The sequence below is a fragment of the Antedon mediterranea genome, chromosome 6, assembly GCF_964355755.1.
Source record: "Antedon mediterranea chromosome 6, ecAntMedi1.1, whole genome shotgun sequence".
NCBI classification, from domain to species: Eukaryota; Metazoa; Echinodermata; class Crinoidea; order Comatulida; family Antedonidae; genus Antedon; species Antedon mediterranea.
Genome location: NC_092675.1, coordinates 3,326,328 through 3,346,753, shown reverse-complemented (window position 1 = coordinate 3,346,753; position 20,426 = coordinate 3,326,328). Strand labels below are relative to the sequence as shown.

The window sequence follows — 20,426 nt, the reverse complement described above, 5'->3', positions numbered from 1 at the left end:
TACGCGCAACGCAAGGCATTTGACGAATCACAAACGAAGGAACGGATGATCCGTTGTTTGTAATTGGTCAAATTACTTTAGTTGCATATCTTCGAGGAGAAGCAAAGCTATAGTAATAGTATATAGTATTTTTTTAATGATATAGCTTATTGGACTCATTTTCATTTCTTTTCTCATTTATATTTCTTTGTACCATTTATGAATACGTTTTCTGGACAATAATAAAGCTTGGTTTCCATTTGGACTTTATAAGCACACCGTAAGTAGTTTGACCAATCAATAACAAGCGATGGATCATCCAAAGTCACTTGTGATTGGTTATGGTGGATTAATTAACGTTTTTTGTGACGTTTTTGTACCGGGATCGGTAGTCTGTCTGTCATCAAACATGTTGGTACTTTTGGACCAGTGAAACCTAGAATGATTCAATAACCATCTAAAGCCTAACAAGCATGTGTCTCCATTCATTACTAACTATGCCAAAATCACATAAGATAATCCTCAAATTTATATTGCATCACCATGAGTAGGTATCGATACTCCAATGACGTCATAACGAATGTTTCGGATATTGTATACCAGTCATGTTAGTGATTCATGATTTAGTTTATCATGTTCGTCATTATCAATTTACTGATTGAAGTTACTTATATTGCACGTTCAGTTGGACTATAAAATGGAAGCGGCCGATTTTTTAATAAAAGTGTACTCTAAGAAAACAATAGGTGTGACGTATTAAACCAATAAAGTGGGTAAAGGCCTCTGGTTGAGCACTCGATCCTAAGGGGCCTTTCAACGCTGGGGAGTTGCATTGGACTGCTCATGCTCTGAGCCCCTTAAGCTCTTGGGACCATAGGTTTAACCAGTGAGTACCCATAGCCGCTACGCCGCAAGAAATAATGCATTCGTTCGATATCTCCATATTAACCTCATAAATATTTTGTTGGCCTGTATTATTTTATTAGAAAACGTTCTCGACACAAATGAATTGATCAGAAGCACACAACCCAATGAGTCCTTGAATTTCAAATTAAAACAATTTTGTTTGTTTGATTATGAAAAACTCGCACAAGGGTTTTATAACAGGCTTTTGTTGTTTGTGATTTACACATTTAAAACCAATAATTAAATGATATTAGAGATTAAATGTGTAACATTCTATAGCGAATAAAAAGGTGAAGTTCTACCCAAAGGTCGACGCCCAACACAATTCTTTTCTAGTCCTTTTCTAAAAATACAAAAAATCGGTGCCCAACAAAAACGATTTAACTAGTTCTTAAAAGTTAAAGCTAGCAAATGAAATAAGCAAATGATAACTATATGCAGAAAACAAGATTCTTCTGATAATCCGTGTATTAAAAAATGGAGTAGGCTTAAAATAATAATGAAATGGCCCCTCATACAGACAGTTTTAGAACACTCAGCACAAACAATAATAATATGAAAAGACAAGACATTTACTAGGATTTCTTAAAATGAAAGAATATAGGCCTACAAAATGACAGTTCTGACCTTATAAAAGTTTATATTCTTAACTTAATAATAACACGAGTTTTTTTACGAAGTACATTCAACGTGGACATGTAAACTGTCATAAAATAATGTTTATACATTTGAAACATTCCATACTCGCGCTTGTTAAGTTTTGTTAGTAAACAAAAGCTTTTATTTAGAGTGAAGTAGGCCCTACAGGCCCAAGATTATCAAATTTGTTAGAATAAAATATAAACTCATAGAAACGCCAAACATCATCTAAACAAACAGTGATACTTAATTAGGGATCTACACATAGTAAGTTATTTGCTTCAAGAATGAATGAAGAAAAGACTAATAATCTTTCAGTTACATAAATGCGTTTTCAACGACTGTTTACTACGTGAATGAACTTCTTTCTTATTTATAGACACTTATCTATTTCCACACAAGACAGGACATCTTTAATTTACTTATTTGACCTATGTAGTACTTCCGCGTACATTTGCTATCATGAAAAAACATTCTCTCTGTCTATGAAAATATATACATCAACACGTTAATCAATCGTTATCTTTAACATTCTTATTTTTAACCCTTGTTCCTGGCAATATCATGAATGAAGTAAAGCCCAGGGACTTTGTCTCACGAGTTAGAATTTGTAGGCCTATATTTTTTATTATCAAGCGCAGAGGTAGCACGTCTGGAACCGTTTTTTCTGTATACCTATAAGTCTAAATCGTTTGATGACGTTTAGTTTATGTCCAGCGTGAGGAACGTCATTGCACAATACAATGCATGATGGGAAGTGTTTGGGAGCAAACGTCACGACGCGTATATATACAAACAACAAATCACGTACAAGCATGTCGTCACGTTTTTGCTCCCAAACCCACAATGCGTCGCACACGCTATTTATAATCGAATTATAAATGCTGAATCCCAATCAAAAAACACAATACAAAAAAGTCCTAAAAGGAATAATTGTTGAGACACCCTTATTCAGGCAACATCCATTTTGGACATTTTCCCATCAATGTTTGATAACTTACAATTCCTCTCATTAATTCTAATTCGTAGAATATACTGCATCTTTTGAGTATATATAGGCTTAAGGAGAAGATTTTATGAACCGTGAAAATTAAGTTTGTTTTTTTTATGTCCAAATAATAAATAAACATTTATTTCCTTCATATTCATATTTGAGTAAAACATTATAATTTCTGATGTTTTATATTTTTTTAGAGCTATAATACAGTAAATCATAATGTATGAAAAAGGTGATTCAGTTATATAAAAAATGAAAGAGGCAAAAAAACCCAAGAAAGTATCTATCAAGTGTGACGTGTTCAAGAGTGGTTCAAGGGGGTTCCCATTTTAACCCAGCCAGTAGGCCTACACGAGTGATAAAACCTTCATACACAAATACTAATTAGTCAATGCACAATATTGACAGGAAATTAAATCAATTAAACGTGCTGTAAATTTGAACGTAGCCCACGTGCTCATTATAAACAGGGTTGTGTCGTCGAATACAAAGCCCAGGAATATACATCTTCACAATTTCAATTAAATTAAATATACATTTCTTTATTTACTCTGTTAAACGAGTAGCCTATGCCATTTTTCAAATATATATTTTGGTAACAGGAGGTTTCTACATTTTATAAGCCCTGCTTCTGAGATTCCCCCTTCCCATTCTATTTTTCCCTTTGTAGGCCTGTATGCTATTATGCTTATTTATCATACTTCTTTTAGAATGGAAATAAAGAATAAGTCTTTCTCAGAAAATACATAGAAAAATAAATCTAATGAGTCCTTGAAAATTGATACTGTTAATTGTCTTAGGCATATTTATTATTATATATATATATTTATTATGATTCATTACTAAATTAAGACAAGACATGGATCGGGTTTAGGCTATAGAAGGCAAATATTCTTAAGTATGATAGGATACACTTTTTCCTTGATATATTTTGTTTGAGCTTTTGATTCAAAGACCGACGACCATCTAACAAGTTAGGAAATCCATCATGTGCATGCGAGAAGGAATTGACGTGCTTTCTGGAGAAAGTTTTGCTGGTGTCTATAGGTCCGGAAGACCGACACATCTTATGTGCTAGGTCGCCGGTCGCCGGTCGTCGCAAATCAAAATTGGTATATATACAATATTGGTGAATGTTTATGTGTTAAATAGTGGAGAATATTTCCTTTAGATGAAAGATTTACTATTTTGACGAGGTGCAGCGGAGCCGAGTATAGGATGAATGAATGCAAGTAGTATAACCCATTCAATTAAACCTCCACTTCCATCGTGTTGAATAACTTAACAGATAATGCACATGTCGTGATACAAAATTAACCAATCAAATGACGGCTTAAATGAATATGGAAAGATGATTTTTTTTTTGTAGATTTAAATTTGTAAATCTGTTTCACATGGGATTGTAATGTCCCATGATAATACTCAGACTCTGTCTGGACTACAACCTAATTAAAATGGTATTAGATGAATTAACGGAAATTAGGAAAGCTTATATTAAGCTGGGTTAATGATTCAATTCAATTCAACGTAAACATTTATTTTCTTTCTTTCATCTGTTACAAAAAACGAATGAACCAACAATGATTGAATGAAGAAAGTGTACAACACACAAATGAACAGTTGAATGTAGGCATGATTGGATGTGTATGGAGGAATATGAAGGAAAACGAAAACTTCACGTTTTAATGAATAGACTGCGATAAATCATAAATGGACGAAAGGTTGAATAAATGAATTGACAGAAAGATGGATAGATGGGTTAGAAAGACGGACGAATTCATAGGTTGGTGATTGGTCAACTCACTAACGTTGCGTTACGTCCTTGTGTTGCATCTCTAGTGGGAACCAAGCATTATAATCACTATACGCAATCTTAGTATTACAACTCAGTACACAGTATTATAAGTATAGTATAATCAATAATACAGTAATCTTTACTTCCACCATAATTTCAATAAAAATGTCGTCCTCCCTACCTAATATCCTTTCTTCCTGATTGATGAGTCTGTATCAACCCTATAGCTCTCTTAAAAAAAGTATGGGTTGCCGCTCCCATTAGCTCCCTTAATAAAAAGTATAGGTTGCCGCTCCCATCAGCTCTCTTTAAAAAAAAGGTATGGGTGCCGCTCCCATCCCTTCCTGAAAAGGCTGTCGAATCAGCAGCAACAACAAATATCGTCTAATAAAAACCAAGATTGCTTCTTGCTTATATTTTTCTTAATTTAAGTTACAAATCTGTTATATAATAGATCTTTTTGTCCTCGATTTTATTTGTCTGGAAGCTAGAACCACCGTCGTACATGTTGGTAGTTGTTCAATACAATCCGTCATCATCATCATCATCAACATCAACTACCACCGTTGTCTTCAAATAGAAAAGTGACGTAGGCTACGGTAATTAACATAAACGAAACAAAGTACTTTTTCGAGTATTAATACCTTATCAAATCATAATGGCATAACCACTGTAGGCTTATCTATTTCGTTTTCATTTCTATTTATCGAAAATTAACTATTGCTTTTTCATTTATTATTAAATTTGTCAGCAATATAGTAGTTATTCGACAATACCTGTTGTATATAAAGATACATGATCTACTTTTAGTAATTTTCTTCTTCGTCTTCCAATTAAAGAAGCGTTTTTATGATCTAATTAATGTGTTACTGCCAATACGGCGTTCATTGTAACCATAGAATAATATTTAACATTCAAATGGGAGTAGGCCTACTATTGAATACATATCAGTTTGGTTTTGAATAATAAGGATAGCCGACCTTCCTTATAAGGCAAATTTATTCCTGTACCTGTATAGAATTAACATAGATTTAGTTTACATATATTCGAAAATATCTAAAATAAGATTTTTAAAAATCGTATAGAAAGCCTATTGTGTTAATATGTGTTGTTCATAATTGCCATGGATTTACATAAGTTTACTACATTCTACTAAGTTCTAAAGAAAAAACAAAATGATAATAAAATTCAAGTCAATTAAAAAAAAAAAGAAAACAAATAAATTAAGAAACCTTTCACCAGACAGAATTCAATTATGCCCTCAAGTTTTAAGTAGAAAAATAGAACTATATACATCCATAATTAAAAATAAACTGTTAAAAATGGAATTTAATTTTACAATAATATTGATATGATGACTGAAAATAATGAAAATAGTGGTTGTTGGTTATTTTTATAAGATAAGTATACATTTCAACAAAAATTACCTAATTGTTATATAAATTTAAAGATGTATTGTCCTATTATGTGATATTAAAATGGCATTTCATACATTTTTTTTCATGGAACAATACAACTTTAATAATGTTCATATTATATGAATATTAGTAAATCTCTGTAATACATATTTGACACAGATACTTGTTATTTATATGTTACCTTACAAGAAAAACTATAGACCTGCTAATGTTCACAGTCTTGACAATTTCAAATTGCAGTTGATGGACATCTGTTATATTATTAACTTGTTATTTATTTACATAGCAAAGATAGATACACATACATACGTACATACGCATGGAACAGAAATTAGAAAAAAGTCTTTAAAATAAAAAGTTCTTATACATTGCTGGCTGAGAAAGCATTTCGTCGTTGTTTTACGACGTAAATACCGATACCAGCAGCTGCAGCTACGACGGCAACAACTGCAATTAGAATTCCTGCAGTTGCACCGGTAGATGATTTTCCAACCTGTGATCCCATATCAGCATCAACCATGTTTTGAGCATCGTTATCTGGTGTATCACCAATGTCGTTAAATTCTGTATCACCTCGTCCAACATTAGCGTTACCTCCTGTTCCAGCACCCATGCCTGCTCCTGCGTTCATATTACCGCCGCCATCTACTGCGTCTGGTGTGTCTGGGCTATCTCCTTCCTCTACGGCAGCTCCACCGACGACGCTGCTAATACCGTTTCCTGGAAGATCAAGTTCGCTATTCTCCTCACTACTGGAACTATCATCACCACCGACTACTGATGCACCAGCAGTGATACCGGCTGCTTGACCTGCAACATTGATACCGAAACCAGGGATAACTGTTGTAGATCCACCACCACCACCAGTTCCTACTCCTACTGGATAGTTATTGACTCCGCCTGGGTTCATGTTGCCGGGGTTCATATTGCCTGGGTTCATGTTGCCTGGGTTCAAGTTTCCTGGATTTCCTAATCCATTCATATTCCCAGCATTGACACCATTTACATTAGTGTCTCGAAATGGTGGAATTGGTGTTGTCGAAGTGTCTTGACTAAGAACAACATCTGTTGAAGATAAACAGAAACTTTTATTGAAGAATAAAAACATAATATGTATGCTAAATAATAGTATTGTCTTAAATCAAAAGTAAAAATTAATACTGTAAACACAAACATATCTCAATTTTAGCTAATAAAATACTGTAGGCCTTTTGAAAAATGTTGTTATATGACCATATAAACATATTGATATCTTTATTCAGTAAAAACAATTAACATAAAAACAATTAACATAAACTAAAAGAAATAAAATCAAGCTGCAGTGTATAATTACACAAATTAACAAAAACTAATCTAGATAATTTCTAACTTTCAGGAAGAAAACAAATATTGAAGGTGATGAAACAGAAATTATTTTGATTTTTAAGTTAACGGATACAAATATTCTTGATAAAACTGGATAAAATGGTGACGTCAAATGTGTTACCGTTACTAAGGTAACGATTAAGTGACTCAATAAAACAGTTTTCTATCAATTCAGGACAATTTCCTGGCAACCCTGGGAGCTAAGTTAGTGCCTGACTGTACCAAAGACGAAGAAACCGCACTTGGCTAACGTTCAACACCATATTATTATGTAATTTTTTACTTCCACAATATTCGCTATCATACAAACTGTATGAAACATTTAGGATTAATGTAATCTGGTGATCATAATAAAATAATTGAATACTTATTCAGAATAATATTTATTAATATCTTAATTTCATATTTAATCACGATCTCGTGAGTGGAAATTAGCTTTAAAAAGATCTAAACAAATTAAATTTTATTATTATTAATTTATTATGGACAATTTACTATGATGATCTATTGATAATTTGGTAACATTTAATCTCATTGAACGAAATTAATGAGTTTGATAAGAGTTTTTTAAAAACATAAAAAAAAAATCGAAAAAGAGGCGCTATTTAAATACTCCCATCTCTATCGTTCCTAAATTATTAAATTACTTTTCAGTTTATATAAATTTTATATAAAAAAATAGTATGTCAACTAATTTGGACTATAATAATCATCATTAGTTAATTATTATATTTCAACAATCGGAAATGTCAAAAATGCAATTTTCGTTGACTCAATTCTAAGCGTATAAAGTTAAAGTCAAGAGCTACTCATACAAACTTTTGTTGTTAATCCCACCATTAAATGAATAGACAATATTAATCAGTGTTGATTCAAGCTTATTGAAAAGGCGTTACATATAATTTATTATAATAATTTTAATGTTCCGTTTCATTAGAACACATTTCCGGCATCAAAACTTCAACTTCACCTAAAATCTGATCTAAATCAACGTCATCTTTAAAAGCTGTTTTAGAAAAAGTCTGTAGGTAACAGTAGATGTTGTTGTTTATTTTTTAAATATTTTTATTATTTCAATACAGGTGGAAGAGTAGGCCTATATTTTTTTATCTGAAAAGTTGTAATGGTATCACTATTGAGATAAAATGAAATCGATAGACATAATCTCCAGATTGAAATCTATACAAGTTTTGAAAAAGGTAAGAAGGTTTCTTCTTTTACTCTGGCAACCTTTCTAACTTACCAAAATACAAGACATATCAACTAAAACAATCAGCAGGCATAATTTGAATTACTTCTTTTTTACAAGATATTAAAAAAAAGAATCTTAAATTATCTTTAAAAAATGGAACCAACATATTATAACATTTTGATTTAGTGAAAATTTGTCTACGTGTAGTGGTTGGAATGGATTCTTAGTCTTATACAAGTTGATTTCCTTGTTCATGTCTTTTTGATTATTTTAGTTTAAAAGCGGTAATGAATAATTAACTAATTCCAAAAAAATGAAATGAAATTATTAAAAATTGCAGTAACATTTTAAATAATTAGTATTAACTCATCATTAACAATGATATTATATTAATATTATAATTATAAAAATACAGTAGAAATATATTTGACAGTGGAAAAATGATATTATAATATAAATAACTACATTAGTATTATTAGAAAACATTTACTACTTTTATATAATTAATAATTATAATGATAAATTTTACTTACGTGCAAGAGCGACTAGGAGTACGACGAATTTCATTTTGTTGGAGTTTGATATCCAGATGTGACGGTAAATGAAGTTACTTACAGTGTGGCCGGCAACAACACAAGACTGCCTCCTCCCTCTAAAAAGTACTGCTTATAAAGATCAGTCACCATCCAATGACATTCAAGTCCGGGCTTTACACACCCCCGGTTTTTACTACATAAGGGGTCATAGGTTATGGATATACCACTGTGAGTCAGACTCGTGTTGTCACAAACGTATACCTCAAATAATCAGAATCTGATGATGTTAACAAGGGGCATAAAGGTAATTTCTTTTGTGGAAAAGAAGTATAAAGAAATAAATTAATAACTGAAAATGATAACCTATATTATTATATTTAATGTGTCGATATTGAAACATACTGATATTGACATTGATTAAACAGGTTTTTAAAATTTATTTTTAAATTGAATTCAATTTATTTTAATGCAAAAAAATGTAGAGATATCTTTATAATATTGTTTCGCTTATGTTAATTCGGACGCCAGATTACTGATGACTCATCAATTATTTTATATTATTATTGTTAGTATAAAAATGTATTACCAATACAGTACGTAAAGAATCGTTATGCCCAAAATGTCTTTAGAGAAACAAATAGAAGCTGTTGATTCAAACGGATAATATCTTAGAAAAAATTAAAAGAAAACTTCATGCTACGGATTTTAAAGCAACATTCCTAAGTGAAAACAAGGCCATATACTTGGCTGCAGTCGCGTGCTTACATTTGAGTTAGTGTATACCGACTAACCGACCGACCGACCAACCGACCGACATAGTTTGCACGCGACTAAAATAGACTCGGGTTTTGTTTACTTTGCACATTACCATTACTCAATTGAAAAAAACTATATATGCAACAAACAACTTTCGTTAAAACTTAAATTAAAATATGTGTGTACTAGAAATATTACTTTAAAGCCCAAATAAAGAAACTGTATTTCGTGTTGGCCTATTATACCATCACAAATTCTTGTGTTCGTCATATCGAACAGCAGATGCACAATTATCTGTGTCAAAGTATTACTTTTAATGAAATAGAAAAGCTTCCAATTTCCGAAACATTATAACGATGTGTAGTCATTCTGATCAGGTCTTCTAATTCACTTTTCAGTGAGCTGGTTCTAAGCTATAAGTTTGGTTCCCACTAGAACGCAACGCAGCGACGTATCGACGCAAAGTGCTGTACTGTAATATGTTTAGTATATCGATAATTACAAATGATAAGGCCTAGTTTAATTTGTTTTAATTGCTGAGGAGAGTGAAGGGGTGTGATATTGAGGAGAATTGTATAGAACAGATCCATATCTAAAACGAGGCCATTATTCATGGCTTCAGTCGCGTGCTTAAATTTGAGTTAGTGTTTACAGACCGACCAACCGACCGACATAGTAAGCTGTAGTGTCGCGTTTGCACGCGACGCGGGTAAAAAGTATTTCTCATTGTTGATATAATTTGACATGTGTGCGTAAAATCCTGTTAGTTTGCAATGATATTGATTTTTTTTATATCGATTTAGTTATTTTGCATTTTGCAGAGGCGAACGAATGTATTCGAACTAAAGTCTAACCCCGCTTAGGGATCACTTTCCCGGGAAATGAACTGAGCGACAATACTATTTTAACACAACATCCCTTTGGATACTATGCTGGATCAGTATTCAGTATTGGAGTATTTGTTTTAATAAACAAAATTATATATAATATGTAAATTATATATTTATTATAAAAACCACTTAAATTTGTATATCTTGATTTACCATTGGAAAAATGAATTAATGCCCTATAATCTGTGAATAATATTACGACTATGACTGAGGAAAATGATATAATGATGATGTCAGCTGGTCCAGCTTGGTTCCAGACTTGAACTGAGTCATTTCAAAATACTGAACCCTAGATGAGTTTGTATTAAGCTTATATTGATCCCATGATGCATTGCTAGGTGTCATCAACCATTGACGTGTCACACGTCGATCCCTATAATTACCCTGTGCCACGTGCTGAAATACCAAACTTACAATTCCACATGGACAATCAAACTTTCCACTTTTTTGTATATTATTTTCAAATTTTATTTCTTACTCTTGCAAAATACAAATTAAATTGTGAGTAGGTTACTAGTAAGTAAGTATATTTTAAATCATTGAAATGAGAGCATAACAAATTACATTAAAATATTGCATACGATTTTATAAAATTGACATAAACACATTTAAAATATAGACACTAGGAAATAGAAGAAAAAATCTATTTTTAATTATTATCATTAGAAGAAAATGATTTTGCAGGCCTACTTTGACAAAAAAATTTAAAATTTAGATATGAAAGAAAACATTTCCCAAAGTAATATGTTTGGTTTGATACTATGAATGATCAATTCGCACATGTACTCAATGTTTCTATGCTAAGTCATGATATAACATTTTGGCAAACATTCGAGTATTGATAATCATATTGTTCTTGAATTTACATGATCTAATAGTATTGTTTCTATCATTTAAGTATTTTTGACATTTTATCAGTTCATCTAGCACATCACACTATTAATCATTATTTACTTTCCGTTATGTTTAACTTTAATAATTTTATAATTGATGAATGTGCTTTTATGAAATAGTTCCAAAATGAAGTTATTTTTAGTCACGCGCATGCAACGCGACTCTATCTCACTATGTCGGTGGGTTGGTCGGTAAACACTAACTCAAATTAGCGCACGCGACTGCAGCCATGTGCAATATATGCCCTTGTTTTTGTAATACTTATGAAACTTTTTTGAGGTCGTAAGAATTGAGAGCAAAGGAATGATTGTATCTGATCAAACGTGTTATAAATAAATGACGTCAAGAAGTTAAAATGTCACCTTAACTACGTCATAATCTTTGAGACTCCATTTGGGAGTTATTTTATATTAATTCCTTCATGAAGGAAATGTACCAGAAAGCAATCTCTTATCAAGACGATGAGTATCAAAAAATTAGTATCTCAAAAGACTCATATAGTGCAATAGTTACAGAAGAGAAATGTTTCTTTATTGTTGATCCAATAGATCGAAAGTACTAAACATAACGACGAATCACTTTACTTTCTCAAGTAGACTGTTGATCTTGGTTACATTTTTAGTACTTTCGATCTATTAGATCAACAAAAAAACAAAAATTCAACTTCTTATTTTTATTATTATTACTTATTATATCTTTTTATTATTTCAAGATTGTAGTGCAATAGTTTTCTTCAGAGATATATCCACTTTGAATGGATGTGGTACGACACGAAAGACCAAGAAAATATTAGGTAGTCTGAGATGGAAACAACTTTTAAAAAGTGTCGTGCATAAGAAGATGGAAACTTTAGAACGGATCCATGCAATTACATTAAACCCGTGAAACATTCAGCCTAAAATAAAAGAAACAAATTTCTACGGAAGTATTAACAATGACAGATTTCCTTATTCTAACCTAATTATCATAATTAGTAAACTATCAAAAGGGGTTTCGTTTCTATGTGAACTTTAGACTTTCAGTTTGATAGGCATAATAACATTTAGAAGAATCTCAAGCCAGTATATAATAAGATAGTACAAGATTCATGGTGGAAATAATATTGAAATTCAATCTCCCCCTCCCCCATAAAACATATAGATTAATTACGGTAGAGGTACTGATCACGGAGTTCAATAAAGTACAATAGTGTTGTTTAATGTAAAAGCATCTAAATGGTAACATATAAATAAACGCGAATAGTTGCCCACTATTTACACAAAGTTCCATACTTTCTTTCATTCATTCATTTATTCATTCAGTCAAAATGAACATACAATACATGATAACATAACAATGTTGTACTTGACATTTTTGTTGAATCTTCAACCAATACTTTACAATTTAATTACCACACTGGATCTATATATTTGATAATGTGATTTATTTATTTATTTATTGCCATCATAAAACATAAGTAATTACACATTCAAGATATACACGTACGCAAAATGGCTAAAATCGATATTATTTAAAATTGGAAATATAAAAATATTTGACTGTAGGCCTACAACAATAAAAAGTTCGCTAATGAAGGCCTAATTATAGTTTTATTAAACAACGAAACCATTTCACCAAATGCAGCAATCCCATTCTAAATCCAATTCAATTAACAATACTTAAGGTACTCATCTTTACCCAGGGGTTGGTTTTACGCAATCGTCATTCACAATTATTACATTAGGTTACGGATGAACTTGAAAGTAGTGAATCACTTGTAAGACTGGCTCAATTCCAATTCAAATATTTGACGTATCTGACTCAAGGCTTAGCTACCCATCACGCACTCTATATAACCTTTGTATTAAAATGCGTAAAACACGTACATACACGCGCTTTTATCTATGTTTATGATTGTAAATGTTCATATTTAAATGGAAGAGGGGGAACAGCCACGGTGACGACAGACTGTCGTTTGTGATTTGTAAACTTGCGTTTTGCGCCTACGTCACCATGTTATGTCCAAGTGGGAACCAAGCTTTAGTGAACGGCGTCGTTTCCATCAACTTTTTTTGTGAGACTTAGATTTAAGCGAGGATTATAAACGCTAGTCTCTGAAAGTAATCCATAATAAGGTAGTACCATGAAGGTAAAGCTTGGTTCCCACTAGCGACGCAACCTACCAAACGTAAGAAAATGCCCTTCCAATAATTTTGTTTGCCCCCGCCTGCGTGAAATCAAACCTGCGATTTTTTCAGAAGTATTGCGTCGTCGGTTCCCACTTGTGATTACGCAGTACATCACTTTGCGTCAATACGTCGCTGCGCTGCGTTCTAGTGGGAACCACGCTTAAGGTGCAATACCTATAACGCGTTCATCTCTTTGAACGTGAATACCCCCTCCTCCCACACCCAGTAACATGTTATACCTGTCACACAGTCGTACTAGGAAAGAGCTAAATTTAACTCTTCCCTGGTCGTACGCACCATAGCTTATCACATGTGTAATTATTGCTGCACGCAATATTAAAAATGATTCAAGCTGTGGTGCTTTGGTTGGAACAGCTTCGGTGTCTCTGCATAGTTTATAACACCCTGTATGTTTTCAGAATATTTTCAGGGGATGGACAGTATTGAAGTCAATATTAAAGTCTAGATATTTTGAACACTCTCACTAAATCTATATATACCAAACTAGTAATTGTGCTTTACCGTAGGCCTAGTTAAATAAGAAGATGTTAATGATTGGAAATTGGAATAATCCGCGCGCTCGCTTTACCAATGAAAGTGTTTCATCACCTGGTGCAATCCGATTCATCAAATCAATCTTAATGAAACCAGGGAAATTTCCGCAGATCAAAGAATTTATTGTGGCTGTGACCCAACCAGTTCCGCGTGCCACGGAGAATACGTACATAGTACTGTTGGTATTTGTCGCAGCCAGACATATGATCAAAGGACTGTTACAAGCACCTATCTTGTGGCAAGAAGAACTCAGTGTCCTGTTGTTAAATTACCTTGATGCAACTACGAGGATTCAACCCCGAATGAACATCTATTTTTTCCTCAGAAGCACGTTAGATTATGTTTAAAGGTGGTCATGTTTCCGCAATATAACATGCAATGATTTGAATTAAAGGGTCGAATGCAGTCACAAATTATAATTCTTAAATTAGCATCAAATAATTAGCCTACTTGAAGAACATTTATTTTGTTAACGTTATGTCATCAACATTTGTCGGGTGACGTCAAACACCAGAGCAAGAGATAATGAGCAATACCGGAAAATGGCACTATGAGGAAAAAAAGGTTGGAGTTATTATAATACGTGGATGAAAAGTCATGAAAGAGTTAAGTCATTCAATAATGGATTATGTTACTAGTATAGTGAAAATGAAAGAATATAGTTTATAATATCCGTCTTTACAAATATAAATCGACCTTCTTGAAACATTTTCATTTTTAATGTTTTTACATTAGGCATATCAATATTATCAATATAAGTATCTTATCGCACTTGTTCACTTTTAAGAGATACCTTATATATTTGATACTATGATGGTTTGATTATTATGCATCATAGAGGTCTATATTATCAGGGCCTAACTTTATGTTTTCACTGTTGTAAATACACGTCAGTGACTTACATCGAATCAAGCATAAAAATTGAACGAAATGCTTTCAAAGAGTGTCAAGAACGGAAGAATATTTTAGTTTAAGGAAATATTAGTAGCCATGATTAGGCACGTTAAGGCTTATTTTGGACCGCCGGATTCAGTTTAATTATGCCTTATAAGGTTTGTTTAACTGATAAAATAAAATAAATAATGTAGGCCTAAAAAAATCAAAATCACAGTACCGTAACAGGAATGCCAGTCACAAGTTTAGAAATACAAAATTAGCCACATCTAAGATAAATACAAATTAAAGTGTACTTTTAAAGACTGAGTACGACGTGTAAGTATGGTATACCATAAAGAGTGGTTCCCACTAGCGACGTAACGTAATGCAAGCGACGCAACGTAAGAAAATTCCCTTCCAATAATTGTGTTTTCCCTCGCCTGCGTTAAATCAAACCTGCAATATTTGCAGCACTGTTGCGTCGTCGGTTCCCACTTGTGATTACGCAATACAGCACTTTGCGTCGATACGTCGCTGCGTTGCGTTCTAGTGGGAACCATGCTTAAGCAATGACTTGAAGTAAATTCAAATCAAGAATGTGTACTTGTACCGTAGTCAAAAGATAGTCTTTAATTGCGTTTGTTCTCCGTACCTTCAAGTTTAATTCAAGAACAATGAATACATTAATAAAGACAAACAAGAGATGCTAGGATTTGTCAAAATCTAAGCTTTTATTTATGTGTGTACAACTCATCAAACATTTTGTGCCAATTTTGTTGTTGCGTGTGACTAAGAATTAATATAAACTAGAATTTAATTCGTCACTTTGACGAATTATAGGTGATCATTCTTATCATTTTAAATGAAATTAATTTTTTTTAAACATGTACGTACGTTAACATACGATAGGAAAATGTTGATGTATGCCATCCTATTATACGCTTATAGTGCTGAGTCATGCCTATTATATGCCATATACAATGTACAGTATATACTGTATATCTATATACAGTGTAGCATAGGTGAAATTATGGGACACACATCAAGTTCAAATTTTTTGGTATGATGGAATTATCAAAATAAACTCGAAGATGACAATTTTGAAAGATAATGAATTGAGCAAATAAATATAAGGATTGGAAGAGAATTTGACACGTAGAAGCGCAATGCGCGCTCTTTGAAATTTGTATAACTTCGACTAAAGAAATTTAAAAACTACTTTTTAACTTCAACTGGCCATATGATAACATCACAACATCCGATAGGCTTAATTTTTATATGAATTCATATCTAAATTTCATCAGCTTTCATAATAAGTTATAATCTTCAAGGTCACCTTTAATTCTGAAGAGCTATAATATTTTCAAATGTAAGGCGTAGCTGAAATTACACGACCTACGTTATTCAAGTTTTTACGCGTGATGATGTCATCAAAATAAAAATATTGACAACTCACAAGAAAGATAATTAATTGAGCAAGCACATACTAAAACTTCTGCGAAAATCGAGCTAAAATAACGGAGATGCGCTCTATTGAATGTGAAAACCCATACAAAACGATAAAAATTACTAATTTTTAAATTAAAGTGGCCATTTGATGACGTCATACCATTTTGTACGTCTAATGTGTACATGAATATGTATCTACAACCCAATGGCTTCCCGAATAAGTTAAAAAAATTGGGGGTCACCTGCCATTCTGAAGAGTTATATTCATTTTAAAAAGGCCTTATTTTTCACCATTTTCATCACTTTGATGCAATTAATTTGCGCATTTTGATATTTTTAACCTGCTCGTATACCGTTATTTTACGTCGGAACTGACTCAAATTTGGTGAATGTACTAAGGATGGTGAGTAGAATGCGATTTGTATAAAAAATTGCAATTTTTACACTTTGTAAGTATCGCGCGCGCAAAATAATTTTTTTGCGCAGTAATTTTTGAAACACGCAAATGGCCTAATTCATGCTCTAAATTGATTAAAACGTAATTTTGAGCTTTTTAAATTTTTAATGCGCGATTTCACGCGCATGACCGTACGTGCGCGCGCGTTTTTATTTGTTAATATTTTTACCCTTGACCTGAAGTTTACGTGTAGTGAATTTCATAAATATGTGATAATGAATTATGGATATATGATTGATAATGTGATTTCACAAAATGGCGTATACGTGGCGTCACGGTTCAGTGATCACGCTGAAAAGCTTATTATGGCTAAGTTAAAGTAATTGAAAGACATTGTGAAATTTTTGTGATCATTGTTGTTCAACTTTTTGAGATATTTGTTACACAAAAAGTGTACAGAAAGAAAAAAAACTAGACATGTAACTCGTCACTTTGACGAGTTTGGTTATCCGCCGCGCAAGTGGTGCAACATTAACATTAAGGGGATAGGTTGAGGACAAAAGGAAATGTTCACGTTGGCATTATGACCTGAACTGAAGAATATGATATGTTGTTATTGCTGAATTTTATTATTTAAATTCATATATAGTATATACACAGTATAATCTGTATCCATATCACATACAGTGTAGAATAGGTGAAATTACGGGACCCGCTATTTATTGCAATTTTTAACATGTTGACGGTTTTAAAATGAAACGCGAAGGTAGCAATTCCGAAAGGAAATTATCTCAGCAACAACGTATTAGCGTGTAGAAGAAATTTGAATACGTGAAATATTGATGCGCGCTCTTTTAAATGTAATGAATTATGACGCAAAAGATGAAAATACGACCTTTTTTATTTAACTGGCCATATGATGACGTCACAACATCCGATTGGCAACATTTTTACATAATTTCGTATCTACAATCCAATAGCTTCCAGAAAAAATTTTAATCGTGATTATCACATTTTATTCTTACGAGCTATAACAGATTAAAATTTACTGTAAAGATGAAATTAATGCCACACGTGATTTAAATTTTTAGGCATGATGACGTCAAAAAAATTAAAATATTTTTAACTCATGCGAAAGATACTTGATTGACCTAGACAAAATCAAAATCGGGGTGAAAATGGAAAACGGATAAGTGGAGATGCGCTCTATTCAATGTGATGAGCTATGACGAAAGATACAAAAATCCTAAATTTTATATTCGCGTGGCCATACGATGACGTCACAATGTCCGGTTAGCCATATTGATACCTGATTCGATATCTACAACTCATCTACTTCCAGAATATGCCATCCACAAAAAGTTGACCGTCTAGTTTAGAAATTACGACTGTTTTAAAAAAGGCATATTTTAAACGAATTTTTTAACCTTTTCGTAAAAAACGCGCGCAAATTGTCCAATTCGACGTGCTCGTATGACGTATCTTTAAGTCGAAATTGTTTAAAATTTGGTAAAATTACTAGAAAAGGCTGGAAAAATATAATTCACGCGAAAAAAGTACGTTTTCAATACTACGTGCGCACCGCACACGTAAAAATGTGCGCACGCGTGGGAATTTTTGACATGCTTAAAACGACATGAAACGCGTAGAAAGTTGATTATAAATTAATTTTGCGCATTTTGAAATTTTAAATGCGCGTGCGCGCGTAACTTTGTGTAAAACACGCAATTTTTTTTCAACAGAAAGTTAGCGCATGATATAAATTAAACTTTTGCAAAGTTTCAAGTTGAAATGTTATTTGGTTGTCGAGCTATGTTAAATACGACAAAATCGTTAAATCGCGCGTAAGTCACGTTGCGCAATTGTAAACGTCATGAAAAGCTTCGCTTGACGACGTTACGTAAATGTCAATATGTTAAGATAGTTACCGAAATGTTATGTTTGCGAGTTTTAGAGAAAAGCGTTACACAAAAATCATACAGAATGATTTCGTACAATCACAAGAGGTTATCCTGCAACTTCGTTGCGGATAACCAATAAAAATAAAGATTTCATACAATAACAATAGGTGATCATTTTATTCTAAATGATCACCTAATTAACCATACAAATATCAGGAACCTAGAAATAATAATAGAGACCTAGGTAAAGCAGGAAAATAGTATATAATCTTATATTATTACGTTAAATGGGACTACTGCGTTTACTGTACTTTTTACAGCCCTTGTTTGGTCGCTGGACCAGAGCCATTTCATCATGTCTTCATTGTCTCATCGTTTTGACATGTCCATTTTAATTTAAATATGACAAGTGTTCTGGAAAAACACAAAGAGACAATAGACAGCATTCCGTTTCGAGTCTGCAGAAACCGTTATCCCACTTGGTATGCGTCTCTTGATACTTAAGCCGTGGTTCCCACTAGGACGAAAAGTGGGAACCGACGACGCAACAGTGCTGCAAACATCGCAGGTTTGATTTCACGCAGGCGGGGGCAAACACAATTATTGGAAGAGCATTTTCTTACGTCGCGTCTTTTGCGTTACGTTACGTCACTAGTGGGAACCACGCTTTAGAGGTTCTAATGGTACACTGTAGGCCTAGTCAACAGATATGACGCTGCAAGATTATGTGACATGATACCGGTATACCGTACAAGAACCAGCCTCGTAGATACTCACGACGGATTTAAAACACGATAACTATGCAGGATTTTAAATTTCTAACTAACATTAGGTATCGATCATGATAATGTCAAAGGTCATCCTAATCCAAGCTAGTTTCACCACATGAATAAAACATGCTGCGGGTCTATTATTAAAGCGTGGTTCCCACTAGCGACGCAACACAAGGACGTAACGCAACGCAAGTGAATTGACCAATCACAAGCGATGGCTTATTCGCTTGTGATTGCTAACTGTCTATAACTTCGCTTGTCATTGGTTAAAACGCTTGCGTTGCGTTTACGTCCTTGCGTTACGTTCTAGTGGGAACCAAGCTTAACCGCAAAATGACCACATAAAATACGATGATTCAGCATTACACCATACTGTTGTTTGATGAGGGAGGGATTGACTGAATCCAATACATTTACTACGACTTAAAATTACTTGTGATAAGCTCTCGGATACAGTATGCCGGAACAATATTCTCTCCGAAGTCTGGAGTTGTATTAAAATTTATCTTGAGTAATACGAATAACATTGGTGATTCATTCACAGTCGGTAATTTATTCGTGAATGTTTGTAACCTATAAAATTAAGATTGTGTACGTTACAACCAGGTACAAACCATACAGAATGTTAACAAGGCCAACATCCATAAGTCGCGTGCTAAAACGCATAGTAATACCAGACCGACAGACCGACGGACCGACCGACCGACATAGTGAACTATAGAGTCGCGTCCACGCTATTAAAAATTAAAAAGCAAAACACAAATTATGAGAAATTACAATGATTATTGGAATGCATTAGACATCGAAAACTCCAACATAAGAACATTATTGAGCACTTTTAGTGGATATGTGCGCTATATAAATTATTATTATTATAACATATTATACAAATAATTGGACCAGTTCAACTTTCAACTCGTGGAAATATTCTTTCCATAAA

At 33.0% G+C, this 20,426-nt stretch overlaps 1 protein-coding gene across 1 annotated transcript; it reads right to left on the bottom strand.

Moving 5' to 3' along the window:
• Nucleotides 1-4,559: 4,559 nt before the first annotated feature.
• Nucleotides 4,560-8,960, bottom strand: LOC140051284 (uncharacterized). Its single transcript, XM_072096447.1, has 2 exons — nt 8,825-8,960; nt 4,560-6,799 (listed from the first exon to the last, which is right to left on the bottom strand). The coding sequence occupies exons 1-2, from the start codon at nt 8,856-8,858 to the stop codon at nt 6,096-6,098; spliced, it is 738 nt and encodes a 245-aa protein (XP_071952548.1). The 5' UTR covers nt 8,859-8,960; the 3' UTR covers nt 4,560-6,095.
• Between the last annotated feature and the right edge of the window lie 11,466 nt (nt 8,961-20,426).